General features: G+C 52.6%; 1 protein-coding gene across 1 annotated transcript; it reads right to left on the bottom strand.

Annotated features, from left to right (window-relative positions):
* Positions 1-1414: 1414 nt before the first annotated feature.
* Tgif2 (TGFB induced factor homeobox 2) lies at positions 1415-17224 on the bottom strand. The gene is made up of 3 exons (XM_051143654.1): positions 17081-17224; positions 12674-12899; positions 1415-2939 (listed from the first exon to the last, which is right to left on the bottom strand). Exons 2-3 carry the CDS (start codon positions 12863-12865, stop codon positions 2418-2420), a joined length of 714 nt encoding a protein of 237 aa, XP_050999611.1. The 5' UTR covers positions 12866-12899; positions 17081-17224; the 3' UTR covers positions 1415-2417.
* Between the last annotated feature and the right edge of the window lie 226 nt (positions 17225-17450).

Genomic DNA, 17450 nt, shown 5'->3' with positions numbered 1-17450 from the left:
TCATCTTCCCGTCAGCTGTGGCTGAAGCAGATCTGGTCAGATACAGCTCGTACACCTGCTTTCCTCACCCAGGGGAACCGCTGCCTCCCAAGTCCATTCTCACTTAGCAGCAGTGATCAGCAGACTGCCAGGCTTACGTGCAGCGCATTCCTGTATAGTGCTGAGTAGGACTGCAACAGACCAGGAAGGATTGCACCAAACCTAGGCGGCTAGAGGGAGAGTGGCAGAGGTAAGGTGGACTAAAAATGCAGTGACTGGTGCATGCCTTTAATCCCAGCACTCAGGAGGCCGAGGCAGGAACATCTCTGTGAGTTCAAGGCCAGCCTGGTCTACAAAGGGAGTCCAGGACAGCCAAGGCTACACAGAGAAGCCCTGTCTCAAAAAACAAAAACCCTTTAGCAACTGCTTTGTCTCTAAAGCACAGTGGGTCCAATCAAGAATTCAGTTTCATTTTAAAAATAAACAAAACCAAAACAACTTTATTTGACAAAAGACAAAAACCCAGTTATTTACAGTAGTTTTTTTTCCTCAAATATTGTTCAATGGGACAACCGTGCTTCTCCAGATTTATCTTACTAGCAACGTAAGCCGAAACTCCTCTAACCCTCAGATGCCCCGTTTTACTCCAGGAGGGGGAATGCCAGAATATGTCAGCAGCATGGCTTCCTCCCTCCTCCTCTCCTCAGTGCACTGCAGGGACTCAGTCCTCATCCCACATGGCCCCTTGCTGTAGGCATCCTACAGCAATCGTGGGGTCTCAAGGGCAGTTGGGGCACAAGTGGGCAAATTCAACACAGCTGCCCTGTTTATCCATGCCCAGCAGTGCCTCAGGGGGATGAGGCTATGGGACCCCCTCAAGGACAGGAAGAAGCCAGTGGAGGGCAGGAGAAAGAGCCTGAAAGCAGTCCCCTACAGAGAGCAAAGCTCTCATTCCCAAGGGATGGGGTGAAGCCACTCAGGAGAGGTAGGAAAACCTGGTGAGTGTCAGGGGCTCCCTAAGAAAGGCCTCTGGGGCGGGCACTCCACGTCAGTCAACACCCAGGAGCCCCTTCTGTGTTACCACCTGGTGAACTTCAGGGCTCCTCACATCTTCTGGTTATTCAGAACACAAAATATTTTGGTTAATAAAACCCTAGGATTAGTGTTTCTTAGGATATACAAAGATGGGGTATACTGCTGCCAAAAACTAACAAAACAGCAAAGTAAAAAAGGGGGGGGGAGGAGAGATTAACACCTAGTGTGATCTGTTTCCCCGGGAAACTTAAGGCAGGCCCTTGCAGTTCCCACCTGAAGGGAGGTGGAACAGACATGCTCGGGCTCCTAGACTTGGGCCGGTCTGTGGCCCCACTAGCAGCCCCTTTCCTCCAGGAAGGCTCCAGCTACCTCTGTGAACAAGGGGCAGGTCTAATGGACCTCCTGACCAGCACATGGCTTGCTTTTCCCCAAGGGGGAGACGCTGGCGCTTGATGTTACGGCCAAGCTCCCAAATAAGTCTGAAACAAGCTACAAGGGGTGCGTGCGTGCATGTGCGTGCCTAAAACAGAAAAACAAAAAACAGCTTCAGTCTAGCTTAACCACCCTAAAATAAAGAAAAAAAAAAACCCCACCCCAAAACCAAAACAGACAAAAACTGTCTCTGGTTTTATCATCCATCTCCGCTGCGTCTAAATGCTGTCTGGTTTGGTGAGACATCGCTGTGGCTTTATAATCCCCTTCGATGTTTGGTGCCAATAATCCAATACCTGTGGGTATCTTCTTTCTTTTGGAATAGGGTAAACCAAGACTCAGGCACCACAGCCATACTTGAGCATTACTGCAGAGACTGTTGGTCCCCCATACAATCATCCCAGCACAGTGGGGCAGGTTACCCCATTGGTCAAGCTCCACCACTAAGGTGCTCTCTCCCAGGCTACCTACCGCCGTAACATAAACCACAGCAAAAGGAAAACAAACAATTTAGCATTAATCTAAACATTCAGTTGGAGTCGGTTCTGTGCCATCTGCCAGGCATTTTCCTTTGTCCTTTGAGTAAGTTGGAATGTGCACACCTGGCTTAGGGGCAGCTTAGACCCAGCTCAAGTCTGAAGTCGGCAGGTTTCCTGAGCCTGCCTAGGAGAGCAGGCTGGAGTGCAGGTGTCCCAGGGCTCTCTGGAGAAGCGGCAGCAGACCACGCCTGGCTCTGGTGCCTTTGTCTCCTCAGAGAGGAGGCTTGAAGGAATGGCAGTCAACAGAGCACAAGCCCTGTAACAGTGCAGCGCAGCGTCGCCGGCTGCTGTCCTTCTGCTGAGGACCTCTGGGTGGACAGAGATGATCCTGACGCTTGGCAGTGATCCGCAGATAACCCTCTGTGTGAAAGGGAAGTGAACCAGGAACCTGGGACAGCTGGCTCGAACCTCAAGCCGCCTGGTTGCAGGTGCCTACTTGGCATTTTCTGAGACCAGAGGGAGGGGAGTGTGTAGCAATGGGGGCGCTGGATCCTGCTGCTTCTGAAGCTCCATCTCAGCTGCCCTCTGCAGCGCCACCTCCACCAGCAACTGGAAGCTGCTGAAGTCTTCCTTGTCCTGCTCTGGCGGTGTGGGTGGCGGCGTATTAAACAGTCCACCCGTGGGGCTTCCTGCCTCAGCTCTAGTCAGCAGGGTGAGTGTGCTGCCAGGGGTCACCAGGCCCTTGGGGGATTCCAGCTCCACCTGCGGGAAGGGGGCTGCTGGCTTCTCACCTTGGCCTGAGTGGAGCGGCATGGAGCACACGGACAAGGAAAGCATGTTGGTGGGGGCCGGAACAGACACAGCCAGCAGGGAGGGGCTGCTGCCCCTGGGGAGAGGCACATCTGAGGCCTTACCCCCACGACGGGAGATGGTGAACTGATTAGGGTCTTTGCCATCCTTCCGAAGCATGTCGGGGAGAAGGCGACGCCGGGCGTTGATGAACCAGTTACATATCTAGGGCGAGTGTCAAAAGAGTCATCAGTTAACTCCATTCAAAAGAGCTACAAAGCGCTCACACGGTTCCAGACACCAAGACACTGCAGCAAACATCACAGACACAGGCCGAAGCAGATGTATCTCCATGAGTTCAAGGGCAGCTTGGTCTAAGTAACAGTTCCAAGAAAGCTAGCGCTAAATAGTGAGACCATATCTCGAAAGTGGCAACTGAGTGCCTATGAAAACTGCTGAAGGCAGGCACGTGTGGGTAGGCTCGGTGAGGTTATTAGAGGTCACCTCTTAGGGTGAAGATTTCTTTCTACTATGGACAAAGACAGCCATAGGCGTTACTGTAGCTCTATGTAGTTCTAGGTGTCCTGAAACTCACCATACAGACCAGGCTGGCCTCGAACTGACAGAGAGAGATCTGTCTGCCTTTCCCTCCTAAGTGATAGGGTTAAAAGTGGGCACCACCACCTTCCAGCTTAAATTTTATTGTTAAATCACTGTGTGTGTGCACTTGCACACAAATACACGCAAGTGTATGCAGGTGTGTACTGTGTTGCCTGTAGGTTAGAGGATAACGTGGGCACGCGTTCTCATTTCATTTGTGGGTCCTGGAGATTGAACTCAGGGCGTCAAGCTTTGTGGCAAGTAGCAACTCTTCCCATTAGACCATTTCACTGACCCTCAGGTTATCTTACCACCCCCAAAGGACGGTTTTTGTTTTGTTTTGTTTTGTTTTGTTTTCTTCAAACAGGATTTGTAGCTCTGGCTGTCCTAGACTTGCTTCGTAGACTAGGCTGGCCTTGAACTCACAAGAGATCCACCAGCCTCTGCCTCGTGAGCGCTGGGATTAAAGGCGTGTACCACCATACTCAGCCCATAGGAGGGTTTTAAGCAAAGGAGTGCCTGCTTATACAGAGAATAGGCTAGAAACAGGGAGATGGGATGAGAGTTCAGATTACATTAAGGGAGGTGACAGGAGGAAAGTGTTCCATCTGTTTAGGGTGGTACTTGCCAGGCTAGGCGTGGGTGGTGGGTGTAGCAAGAATGGTGCAGAGTGACTTACTCCTAGGCCAGTAGGGCAGTGATAGACCATAGAGATGCACACAGAGATACCAAAGGGGCCATCAGGGAGAGGAAATATTGTTTCCAAGCAATGCAAGGCCATGATGTCTGACATCCCTCATGGTATGCTGTGACACACTGCAAAACTCAAAGTCCCTGCAGGCTGGACAGCAGATCTAACACCCAGCCCCCGCCCCATGTGTCCATGTACTTATTCTTGCAGTGCTGAGGGCTGCACCTGCAGCCTTGTTCAGATAGGCAAGTGTTGTGTCACTGAGCTGACCCTGCTGTAATACTCTGAAAAGTGCAATGGCTGATGACCCCAGACAGGAAGTGGCTGTTTCCTACTAGCACCCGTCTCAGTCCAGATTTTGGAGCCGGAGCACTATAGCCCCCAACCCACACCTCTCTCCCCTATTCATTCAAAACAACACAACAACAACAACAACAAGACACAAGCTGGCCTTTAACCCCAGCATTCACTAAGTGGCGGCTGCTGGAGACTCAAAGCCTGCGCCTTGGCCCGCCACTAGGCAAGAGAGCACTCCAGGAACAAGGGAGTGTCCTGTGTAGAAGGCATGGAGTTCTTTGGAGTTGGGGGTTTTGCTTGTGGTTTGTTGTTTTCCAAGATAGGGTTTCTCTGTGTAGCCCCAGCTGTCTTAGAACTCACTTTGTAGACCAGGCTGGCTTTAAACTCAGAGATGTGCAGCCTTTGCCTTCTTCTGTGAAATGGGCTGGGCAGGGAGAACAGATTGATAGGACCCAGATAGAGCCAGTTTTCTCCACATCTGTCTCAAGACCCACGGCCTGCTGTGCTCCCTGAAACAGTGGAGTTAGAGCCACACTCCTTTCCCTACTCTCTTTCAGGGCTTTTTCTTTTCTTTTGGTTTTTCTTTTCTTTCTTTCTTTCTTTTTTCTTCTTCTTCTTCTTCTTTTTTTTTTTTTTTTTTGAGACAGGGTTTTTCTGTGTAGCCTTGGCTGTCCTAGACTCGCTTTGTAGACCAGGCTGGCCTCCAACTCACAGCAATCCCCCTGCCTCTGCCTCCCAAGTGCTGGAATTAAAGGTATGTGCCACCATGCTCAGCTTTCTTTTGGTTTTCAAGACAGGGTTTCTCTGTGTAGTCCTGACTATCATGGACTCACTTTGTAGACCAGGCTGGCCTTAAACTCACAGAAATCCGCCGGCCTCTGCCTCCCAAGTGCTGGGATTAAAGGCGTGCGCCATAGTCCAGCCTCTTTCAGGGCTTTGAAAAAAAAAGACCTATTATATATACAGTGTTCTGCCTGCTTGTACACCTGCAGGCCAGAAGAAGGCATCAGATCACATTATAGATGGTTGGGAGCCACCAGGACCTCTGGAGGAGCAGTCAGAGCTCTTAACCTCTGGGCCATCTCTCCAGCCCCTTTCAGGGCTTCTCACTCGCGTCATTGTTTCCCTTGCCCACTCTGTGTCAGGCCATGAATGGTGCGTGCTGAGGCTACCTTTTACCCGCTATGGCCCTGCTGAGGTGCTGACATCTGTCCGCTGTGCAATGGCAGGAAACGCACAGGGGAATGACCACCAGTCCAGACCCAGAAACAGGAAAAAGGAACAGTACATAAACCTAGAGATCCTCTCTAACTGCTTCCTGTTGGCCATGAAGCAGCTTTCCCCTGTCCAGCACACTGCTTCACAGCTCGCCCAGAAACAGAGAGCAGGCGATAACCATGACCAGGCCCCTGCCACCATGAGCGGCACACACAAACCCTTTCTTAATTAAAATAAGCATCAGAAACCAGAGACAGAGCCAATGGGTCTGAAAGGGTGGTAACGGCCAGGCCAGCCACACAGCACTGAGACGGGAGCAAACACTAACGGGCTGGTAAGCTAATGAAGCCAGGTATGAATCACACACCTGTAGTTCCAGCCCTGGGAGGCTGAGGTGGGAAGATCAGTTCAAGTCTGAGGCCCACTCAGGCTGCTTAGCGAGAACCTCCCTCAGACAGACAAAAGGACCAAGGTTGTATGTTGTCTGTGTGGTCCTTGCTACCTAGGAACCTAGGCAGAGAAAGCAACACAGTAAAACCCTAGGTCCAACAACAAAAACAACACACACGCATACGCGTGCGCACATACACAGGAACTGGCAGACACTGACTGGTGCTCCAGTTGGGTCCTTGAGAAAGGAAGGGCTGAACTACTGGCCCGTTGGGAGAAGCAAACAGCTAAGCACTTCATGGAAATCGTTAACTCTGTACACAAGCCTGGGAGGTGGTAGGCACTGTCTCCAGAGCCTTACGGGAGTGGGGTGGGGTGGGGTGTAGGGGTACAGAGATGAAGAAACATGCCTAAAGTCACACTGCCTTGGGGTGCACAGCTGGTTTCACAACCTGATCTCTTGGTTAGAGGGCTCACTCTTCCACAGGGACAGTAAAGTAATCCTAATAATCTTAGGAGTGTCACTCAAACACAGACCTGTTAGGTTTCAGACGAGGGACAAGTGGAGTGGCTGACATGCTATTTAACATGTTCTCCCAGACTCCATGTTTTCCCAGCACCCCTCAGTCCCTACCTGATAACAGGGTATGGCTGGCATACCTCGCCCTTTCCTGTGAACTTCCCAGCCCAGAGCCTGGGCTTCCCTTCCCCCAGAGGTTCCAGACATTCTGGCCTCCCTCTCTCGGCATTTCTCTCTCCCTTCGTGCACACACTCTCTCTCTCTCTGGCTCCCACTCTCTCTGTCTGCACGGTGATTTCCCTGGCCAAGTTCCTTGAGACTGATGAACCTGCCCCCCAAACCCTGCTTTTATATTTCTACTTCAGTGGGAATTTGGCTTATTTTGTTGGTGGAGAAAACCTACTTTAAAAAAAATCTCAGCTCTAAGGCTGGGTGTGGTGGTATCCCAGCACCCAGGAAGCAGAGGCAGGTGGATCGCTGTGAGTTTGAGGCCAGCCTGGTCTACAAAGCGAGTCCAGGACAGCCGAGGCTGCACAGAGAAACTCTAAAACCAAACCAACCAACCAACCAACCAATGAAACCCCCTCAGCTCCTCGTCGCCGCACTCATTTAATCTTCACCAGGAGATGACCCCCACTGTTGAGGAGGTGGCTGCCACTAGGAGCTCAGGTTTGACGGCTGCCAGAAGGGAGTCGGCCTGAGACCCTTTCTCCACAGCGCGCAGCACCCGCCCACCTGCTTCCTGTTTCCCTCAGTCATGGGGAACAGGGGCCATGCACCTCTCCTACCTCTGGCTGTGAGGTGGTGGCAGCAAGGGACAGGTAACATTTCACTGACTTTTCTAGCCAACTTGGGAGGGAGGACTGTAGCTGTGGAGAAAGCAAGGCTTCCTGGGCACCAAGCCCAGGACAGACTCCACATGCACCCCGTTCCAGGACTCCAGTGTGGTGGACTCCTGCTTTGACTTCTTACCCCATGGGACAGCACATGTAAGGGGGACGAGGTGGCGGTAACCCCTCCTTTTATGCTCTGGTTGTCAGGCAAGCACTCTACAAAGTGAAGCACACCCTCAGCTCTTTATCACAGATCCCGCCCCAGTACTAGGGGTTGGACCCAGGGCCACTCACACACTAGATAAATGCCCTATCTCTACTCTTTGGAGGATTTTTGTTTTGTTTTTTTTTTGAGAAAGGGTCTCTGTGTAGCCTTGGCTGTCCTGGACTCTCTTTGTAGACGAGGCTGGCCTCAGACTCACAGCGATTTGCCTGCCTCTGCCTCCCAAGTACTGGGATTAAAGGTGTGTGCCATCACGCCCGCTAAGAACAGGCAGTCCTGTAAACAGGAAACCAGATTTTTAAAAAATCTGTTGAAATGGCCACTCTTACTCTGCTTGATGGATTTTTGGGCAGGCAAGATGAGGTGGGGCTTAGGAGACATTTTTTGTTGTTCAGCTAATTGAATGATTTATTTATTTATTTATAGATAGGGTCTCATATTTCACTATGTAGCTCTAGCTGGCCTGGAACTTAAGAAAGATCTATCTGCCTCCAATTCCTGAGAGCTAGGATTAAAGGTATGTACCACCATGCCAGGTGTATTTTGGTTTTCTTTTGCAGCAGAGTCTCTATAGCTCAGGCTGACCTGAACTCGTGGTAATCCTCCTGTAGGTCATAGATGTGAGCAGCCTACGCCATCTGGCAATGCACACATGCTTTTAAACAAGGGCCCCAGAGAGCTGTTCTTCAGACTCTGAGCAGCCATTTATCCCCTGGTGAAACCTGTTCTCCTGAGCGCCTTTTATTTAAGTAACAATGCCACACAGAAGGGCCTTGGGGGACAGGCGACATGTCGTTGCTTGTTGAAGCCCCAGCTTGGAGAGGACAGGATGTAAATATAGTGACTGGCTGCACTGGGGACAGGCCACTCGTCCCACCTAGCCGCTTCAGACTCCTTTCTTACCGCAGGGCCTTACCAGAGAAACGGCTAGGCAGGCAGTGGGCTCAGGAACTGTCAGGAAGGGACTTAGAGGATCAGATTTGACTGACTTCATCACAGGACAGAGCCCTCCCAGAGCAGCCCAGGTGGAGGCTAGGCTAAGAACATGGACTCAGAACCCTTCAGGCAGTCCTGTAAACAGGAAGCCAGATGAATCCAATCAGTATCTTGGGCTTTCAATGTCTCAAAGACCAGTGAAAATCTTCCACAAGAGTTTTTGTTGTTGTTGTTTGTTTTCTCTTTATTCTCTCAATTACCTTGCTCCAGGCAAACCCCAGCAAACCATTTACTTACATGACTCATTGACTTGCTAATGACATGGCTCCAGGGCAAGTTAAAAGAGACAATCAAAAGAGACGCTCTAGGGAGAAAAAAACCAGCTTGGCACAAACGTAGATACCTGGTGAGGCCATGGTGAGTTCATTTTAATGCTCTGGCTTCGGGGCAGTAGCGTGGCTCTGTGGTAGAGCTAGGAAACCTCATTAAGAGCAAAGGAAAATTTGAAAGTAAACACAAAGATGTGTGACTAAGGGGGTGCTGCATTTTCTACTTGAACACTTTGGACACTGGCTCATTTTCTGGATTGCAGTTAACTACTTAGCCCTTTCCTGTCAGATACTGAGTAAAAAACACCCAGAATGGAGCCGTAACAAAGGAAACTAAGGTCCCTGGCTCCCCACAGCCTCAGAACTGTGCCAGCTAAAGATCCTATTGCAGGGCAGGGCCCAGCACAGACGCCCTGGTTCTGTGGACGCAGCCGACTCCTTTAGGAACTGGGGTTCCTGGTCAGAGTAAGGATGTGGCACACAGCAATAACGTGGTCAGGGGTGAGAAGTACTCATAAGCAGGCAAGTGACGTCCAAGGATCTTGGAGTGACAGGTGACCTGTCAGTAGTGACAGGGAAAAACATGGGAGCAAGAAGCTGCATTCCTCAGAGGCAGGCGGACCACTGTGAGTTCGAGGCCAGCCTGGTCTACAAAGCGAGTCCAGGACAGCCAATGCTACACAGAGAGACCTTGTCTCGAAAACCACCCCCCCTCACCCCCCCCACTCCCCGCCAAGAAAAGGAAGAAGTTGCATTCCTGCTAGCCGTGGTGGTACAGGACTTTAATCCAAGCACTCAGGAGGCAGAGGCAGGTAGACCTCTGGGAGTTTGCGGCGAGAGGCCAGTCTGACTCATATAGTTTTCCAGGACTGTCAAGGCTACATAGATCCTGTCTCAAAACAAACAAACAAACAAACAAAACAAAAAACCCAACCAATCAACCAAAGACAACAAAAACCCCAAACAAACAAAACCAAAAACCACAACAAGTAAGGGTTGTATTCCACCTGTGGTGGGGTGTACCGTTAGGCCCAACACTGGGAGGCAGAGGCAGCTAGATCTCTTATGAGACAAGGCCAGCCAGGGCTAAATAGCAAGACCTTGTCTCAAGAAACCAAACACATGAATTCCACAGCACGTAAGGAAAATGTATACAGGGGCTGGAGATCTAAAGGGTAGGGCTGGGAGGAGCTGTCAGTTTCTGCTCAGGCCCTTTAAGAGAGGCCTGCCGTGGAGGCTACTGTTGGGTTGTTGAGGATGGGTCTCCTTTCCAGGTGCCAGATGGTCTCCACTGGGATCCAGTGGCTGAACCCTGCTCTATACTTGGATGCTGCAAGTGGAGCTGTGGTCCTGGGGCCCTCACTGGTCTCCACAAGGATGCTTTGACTTTCTCTTTCCACTCTGATCTGTACAAGAGGTGTATCATGTCCAACTACACACCCAGAGCAGGTGGCCAAATACACTGGCCCCTTTAGCGAAGTTCAGCAAAATTTCATTGCTTTTATATTTACTTACTTTGGAAAACTGGTTTTTATGGCTATATGTGAGAGCAAAAGTAAGTGCTTTTAAACTCAGTTTTGTTTGTACTACACACTTGTGACATGGTAATAGAAATTATTACAGTTAATATCTGAAAGGGAGGCAGCGCCACAGAACAGCTCTTTTATGCAGTGCTGGGGAACCCTGCTCCTTTGTGTGCTAGGCCAGCCCCTTACCACTCAGCCCTACTCCCCAAATTTAAGAAAAGGGTCAGAACATTTCTCAGCTTTGAGAAATAGTGTGCCATACAGGACAGGTGTGAGGTGCCACGGGGATGTACTGCAGTGGCTCAGAACAGGCTGCATGCAGGTCAAGAGTGTTTGCAAGACACAAGTGCTTCATCAGGATGAACAAATGAAGGCCAGCACTGAGCCTGGATGCTTGAAACCAAGGGCCAGTCCCAGGGAGAACTGAAAAGGAAGCTGGAGTGCTCTGAAGCCTGACTCCATCTGAAGACAGTGGGGTGGGTCCCTGGAATGCCTGTGTGATATGACTGACAGATAAAGGCTGGGGCAGGGGGACCAGCAAGGCTGGCTATCCAGGCAGTTCTGGTCTCAAGCTCTGAGGCCTTTTGTGCTTCTGGAGCCTCTAAGTTCAAAGATGCCTTTCATGGAGGTCCAGGTTCTGGGTTATCTCGCTGTTGCACCTGTCCCGGTCGTCACCAGTCTGTACATCCCACCCCCAGACTACATGTTCCTTGGAGGTATTCTGGAAGCAGGAGCTGCACCCAGAGGAAACACCAGGAAGTAAATGTGAAATGTTCCACGTTACAGAACATGCTGGCTGTGAGCTCCTGGAGGGTAAGCAGAGGAGCAGAAGCCAAGCACCCCAAATGGTGCTTGGATTCTTGAGAATGCTCCAAGCTTCTTCCCTTGTCTCAGAGGCGGCGGCAGCTTGGCTAAGGTCCGGAGTCCTCTCGTGAAAAAGGATGCCAATCAGGCCCTGTAACCGGAATCTAGACCGTGCCTCAAGACAGACTTGGGTTAACCTCTGCCTCCACTAGGTCATGGGGGCTTAATGGCTGACTACTTACCATGTGCTTTCACAGAAGGAGGAACAGAGCTGGGAAGCCTGGGAAGAAGCAGGATCAGGCGAGGTGAGGGAAGCAAGGGGCCAGCGTGTGGGTTGGAGAAATGGAGGAGACAAAGGGGAGGAGCCTACTGGCTCCTGAGAGGAGCAACGAGGCCAGCCAGCCAGGGGCAAGCTCTGGGCTGGGTTGAGGGCCTTCTGCATGAACTCCTAGGGGGGTAACAGCCAAACTAAGGCCAGAGCAGTAGCGGGTCAGCATTATGGAAACCGCAAGCCCTTCTGCCAGTCGGCAGGACAACTGAAAAGGGACATGACTTCAAGTACAAGCATCAAGTGTGCCTCTGTATGTGGTTCACAAAAGGCTCCTCCCTATCCCTCTCTCCCTTTTAAAGATAAGGTTTCTCTGTGTAGCCTTGGGTGTCCTGGGCTGGATCTATAGACCAGGCTGGCCTCCAACTCACAGAGATCCACCTGCCTCTGCCTCCCTGAGGGCTGGGACTAAAAGCGTGCACACCACCATGCCTGGCTAAAAGGTCCTTTTATATCCAGGTTCAAAATGTGTTCCTCCTGACGGTTCTACCAGGCTCAGGAGAGGACTGTATGACCATCCTCCTCTTTTGAGTGCTGGGAGCATAGGCATGTAGCAACCGCTCTACTGCTAGCTCCATTTTTAAAAGGTCTTCTCTTTTACATTAAGAAACAAAAAAACAGCTGGGCATAGCGGTGCACGCCTTTAATCCCAGCAGTTGGGAGGCAGAGGCAGGTGGATATAAGTTCGAGGCCAGCCTGGTCTACAAAGTGAGTCCAGGACAGCCAAGGCTATAAAGAGAAACTTTGAAAACCAAACCAAAACAAAAGAAAACAAAAAAGAAGAAGAAAGAAACTAAAAAACAAACGAACGTGTGTACCTGCAGAGGCAAGAAGCCCTTGGATCTGCTGGAGCTAGGGTTACAGACGGTTCTGAGCAGCCTGGTGTGGGTGCAGAGAATCAAACACGGATCCCACAGGAAGAGCAGAAGTGCGTTCAATCCCTGGGTCATCTCTTCAGACCCTTTTTTAACCACACCGTAGAACTCAGCTGCCCTGCAACCCGTGTCCTGTTCCAATAGAGCTGCAGGCCACGCCCCCAAAACCTCAGCTACCCTGCCTTCTCACCTTCAAGGTCACCAATGAGGACACAAGACACCAATAACTCCCAGTCCCTTCCCAAGTGCCAAAGCCTTGAGTGCAGCTGCCATCACCTCACTTGACTGTCCTCCCTTAGAGCCAGGAGCGGCAGAGGTTTGATGATAGGCCAAGGCCACAAAGAATCAGGGACGACAGAGGGGGAGACCGGAGCCTGGTGCCCTCTTACCTGCAGCACCGAGAGGTTGGTCTGTCCCGAGAGGCTCAGCTTCTCCTGCTCCGAGGGGTAGGCGTTGTAGCGGTGCAGGTACAGCCAGTCTCGGAGGATCTTTACCGACTCCTTGGGCAGGTTCCCCCTGCGCTTCCTCTTGCCGGCCAATGACAGGAGGCCTTCATCCTCGCCCAGGTCGCTGTCCGACATGGTGCCTATGGACTAGGCTGGACCTCTGGGGAGCCTGGGGCAGGTGACAAAGGGGATGGGAATAACATTACCACCTTTCCCGTCCCCCCTTCCTTAGTCTTCTGGTGACTTCACCATCACAAACCAGAGCCATGGTTTCGAATCTTGGACAGTACTGTATGGCCTGTGCAAGCTAGATTGATGAATCCTACATGCCACCAATTCATGGGACAGAGAGAGGACTGCTGAAACATGGGTGGCACTTAAAAAACAAACAAACAAACAAACAGGACTAGAAATAATTACATACCCCAGGCAGATCCTCCCGCCTCAATGCCCAGCTCGAATTCTACTTTCCAGGCTATCCTGGAAACATCTCTTTCCTCATCTGACTCCCACGAACGCTCTTGCAAAGGTGAAACTTGCAACCTCACTACTATCTAGCTACCCAAGAGAAACACACACCTGGTCCCCTGCAGAAGCCTGTGCACCAATGTTCCCAGCAGCAGCCAAAGGGCGGAAACCATCAAGAGACCTTTCTTCAACACATGGCTGAACAATCTGGTCACAAAGTGGAGTACAGTTGGGCTGGAGAGACAGCTCAGTGGTTAGGAGCACTGGCTGCTCTCTTCCAAAGGACCTGGTTCAGTTCCCAGCACCCACATGGCAGCTCACAACCATCTGTAACTCCAGTTCCAGGGGTTCCAATGACTTCTGGTGACGCCCTATGGGCATCCATATGGTGTTTGTATATACATGTAGGCAAAACATTCATATGTATAAAACAAAGTAAATTTTTAAAAAAGATTATTTATTTAGTGTATATGAGTGCTCTGTACACCTGAAAGCCAGAAGAGGGCATCAGATCACATTATAGATGGTTGTGAGCCACCATGTATGTGGTTGCTGGGAATTGAACTCAGGACCTCTGGAAGAGCAGACGGTGCTCTTAACTGCTGAGCCATCTCTCCAGCCCCAAAGTAAATTTTTAAAAAGACAGGGCACATCTCTGATGCTTGCTACAACATGGATGAACCTTGAGTGCATGCTAAATGAAAAGAGGTTGGTCATAAAACACCATTATTCTGTGTTTCCGTAACAGAATGTCCACAGCTGGCGGCTCTAGACAGCACAGCAGCAGTTAATTAGCGTAGGGAGGTTAGAAGGACATTAGCCTTTGTTTTACTTTAAAACTTTATACTTATCTGTTCTTTGCTCAAAGTAACCCTTCTATTATCGTCTTGTTCTTTCCCCTCCCAAGATTTAAAATTTTTTATTTCATGTATATAGATGTTCTGCCTAATGTGTACCACGCATGCAGTGTCCTGGGAGGCCAGAAGAGGGAGGCAGATCCTCTGGAACTGGAGTTACAGATGGTGTGGGCTGTAAGTCTGTGCTGGGAACAGAACCGTGGCTCTCTGCAAGAACAAGCGCTCTTAGACCTCAGAGCCATTTTCGCCAGCCCCGCCGCTGGAGAGATCGCTCTGCTCTTAAGAGCATTTGCTGCTTTTTATAGAAGACCTGGGTTGCATTCCCCACACGCACATGGAGGAATACAACCACTTATAATAAAAATCCAGTTCCAGGGGACCAGATGCCCTCTCCTGACCTCTGAAGTATACACACATTAAAACAAAAAACAAACAAAAAACAGAAAACAGTGTGAGAGAGAGAGAGAGAGAGAGAGAGAGAGAGAGAGAATTTCCATCTCTTAAGACATCACATGCCTTTAATGTCTCATGCCTTTAATTCCAGCACTTGGGAGGCAGAGGCAGGTGGATCTCTGTGAGTTTGAGGCCAGCCCAGTCTACAAAGTGAGTCCAGGACAGCCAAGGATACACAGAGAGAAACCCTGTCTCAAAAAACAAAACAAAACAAAAAGATCCATTATAAGGTAGGATCTGGTATGGGATAGCTTTCCTTCAGAGGCCCAGAGGCAGGTCTGGGAACTGCTCACCACGACCCTGCAGACAGCCACTATGTAGCGCAGGGAGCAGTGAGTCACTGCTACCGTCCTTTCTCAGACCTCCTTCCTTAGTCCGGCCTCTGACCTGGTCCCAGGCTCAATCTCAGAATCCAGACCAATGAAGCGTGGCTCTGGTCCCTGCTTTAACTCCCACAGGGCTGTGTGGCGCTAGCTCTGAGTTTGAAGCCCGCCTCCTTCCCTAGTCAATGAAGGAAGGTTTCTGCTTAGATAACTCCTATCAGCTGCTTCCCCAACAGACAAAGTTCCTGTTCACAAAAGCACAAGCAATTTACATTTTAAAAGCACAAGTTCTAGGCCAAGGCAAGGCTCCTCCCTTCTCTGCCTTTTAACAGCTCCCCAGCAGGCCTAGCCAACAGACTCTGGCGTCTCCCAGGGTTTCTTTCCTCGACTTGGGCCTGAGCCCAGATCTCTGGGGCTGGCTAAGCCAGACTTTCGAGGGAAGGGTCTACCTTCAGCCAGGCCACCTGGAGGTGAAATCGGCACTGCTCCGAGGTACTATTTCCTCGGAACGGGAATCACAAATGGGGTGCTTTCTAAGGGCAGACATTTCAGCCATCAGGCCAGCTGGGACACCAGGCCAGGGAGGCAGCCCTGGCAGCCATGGTGAGAAGTTTACTGAAGGTTATCTTTACAAATTCCACTCTGGCTGCCAGCCAGAACCCGGTCTTCAGGGTTCCCGGTGTGGGGCCAGAGCAGGACTCCAGCGGGAACTTTTTCCACCTCTGGATCTTGCACCCCTGGCCTGTCTGCAGGCTTCTCACACACGCATCCCCACGGTATCCGCCACGAAAGTTGAACAGAGCTCAGAAAACCGACCCGACTACCGCTCACATCCCCATCTTCCCCGAGTTGTACGAACCCACACGGCCTTACACCCCATACCTAGGACCAACGACTACAACGACCCATGAGACTAGCCTAACTCCTGCACCCGCCCACCCACGAACTCTAAGTGACCTGCCCACCCACGTTCTCTCCGACCGAGGAGCACTCACGTCATCACACCGGCCATCCATCAGCTTGTACACTAACTGGGTTCTCGGCGGCACCCCTTGGACACTGCACCCCATGCAATCTCCTACACACTCCCACCACACCATCTGCAGCCACTCCCACAGGAACTTTCTGACAACTCTCCCAGCTCTAGATACTCTCCCCCCCCCCTCCCCGGCCGCACACTGAGGCTGGAGTTCCCAGCAGTTCACACAAAGCGCGCAGCCTCCCCCGCGGCCCAGACGCAGCGGAGCACATGGCTCATTAGGCGCCGACGAATCCTTCGGCACTCGGCACCCTCACCCCCCAGTTCCCCACCGGAGTCACTGTGCGTGCAACAGTTCCACTGCCCGCCCGCCACCCGGAGGCGGGGGGTGGGTGGAACTCTGCAAGATAGAAAACTCACGTGTCCATTCTGGGACAGGAAAAAGTTTAGCTCCCAACCCCTTCCCCGACACTACGTGCAAGCTGACTCTTGGGGCGCGGGGCCGCTGGAGCGTGCGCGCTCGGCTTTGTGCTCCGAACTCGGCCCGGAGGGGGAGGGGAAGAGGGGGCTGGGCTCCAACCTCCGCGCCGCCCCCCCCCCACCCCTGCGCCCGGACTCCATGTTGGCCGCCCCCTTGCTTCAGGGACGCGCGCAGCCCCCGCAAGACGCTCGGCTGCCCCTCGCCTGGCCCCGAGGTCCCGGGCGCGCACAAACTTTCTCCGCGTCGCCAGCCCCACGCGCTCCACAGCCTTGGCCCGCCCCGGAGTGACAGATGCCTCGGAGACAGACTTTCCTTTGTTCCAAAGGAAAGGGGAACTCGCGCGGGCTCCCAAGCCCTCCCCGTCGGGGCCCCGCCCGCGGCCCCCACCTCCAGCTGTCACTCGGCGGCCCCCGGTCCCGCTCGGCCGCCGTGCGTTGGGCGGGGGGGGGGGCGCAGCCGGCGGTTAGCAACGTGCACTTTTGAAACCAAACAAACCCGCTCCCCGCGCGCTCACCCCGCTGCGGGGCACCGGCCACCCTCTCCCAGGCTGGGATCTTTGGGAGCCGACCTCCCCAACAAGGGACCCCCCCCCGGACGGCTCCCCCTTTCATCCCGCGCCAGCGCTCTGCGGTCGGGGCTCACACACACACACAAACACCCGGGCTCACACACCCACTGTCGCACGCGCCGGGACGACGCCCCCTCCCCCGCCTCACCGCCCCAAGAAACTTTCCAAGTTGTCCGCGCGCCTCCACCCGCATCTCCAGCCCTCCGGCGCCCCGCACTCACCTTTCCCGGAGGCTTTCAGGCCCACGCGGCCTCGGTGAGGTGCTGGACGACCCGTCCGGGGCGGGGGACGCCGGGGGAGCGCGCCGCGTACCTGCCGGGTCTGACACCCGCCTGACAGCTCGCGGCTGGAAAGCACCTCGCGACCTGACGTCAGATCCCCTCTCCTCCCATCGCGCCCGCCGCACCCTCCCCCACTGCCCCGAGGCAGAAACAAACTTTGTGCGGAGCGTGGCCAGCTACGCCCACCCTCGGGGGCGGGCCCGCGGAGCCGGGGGGCTTCGCCCCGCCCACGCGCCGGAGGGGGCGGGCCCGCGACTCCTCCTTCCTGCGCCCACCCACCTTAGGAATGCCACATGGCCTGGGCCGGGGG

This window comes from Acomys russatus, chromosome 4 (assembly GCF_903995435.1).
Source record: "Acomys russatus chromosome 4, mAcoRus1.1, whole genome shotgun sequence".
Taxonomy (NCBI): Eukaryota; Metazoa; Chordata; class Mammalia; order Rodentia; family Muridae; genus Acomys; species Acomys russatus.
The sequence above is the reverse complement of the archived record's forward strand: the minus strand, read 5'-3'. Positions and strand labels throughout refer to the sequence as shown.

What these genes read in the sequence shown, in the direction of transcription:
- Tgif2 (XM_051143654.1), bottom strand. Translation starts at nt 12,865, where the DNA reads ATGTCGGACAGCGACCTGGGCGAGGATGAAGGCCTCCTGTCATTGGCC. An exon ending in CCAACCTCTCGGTGCTGCAG is followed by an intron (nt 2,940 to 12,673) that starts GTAAGAGGGCAC and finishes CACTCGCCCTAG; the next exon opens with ATATGTAACTGGTTCATCAA.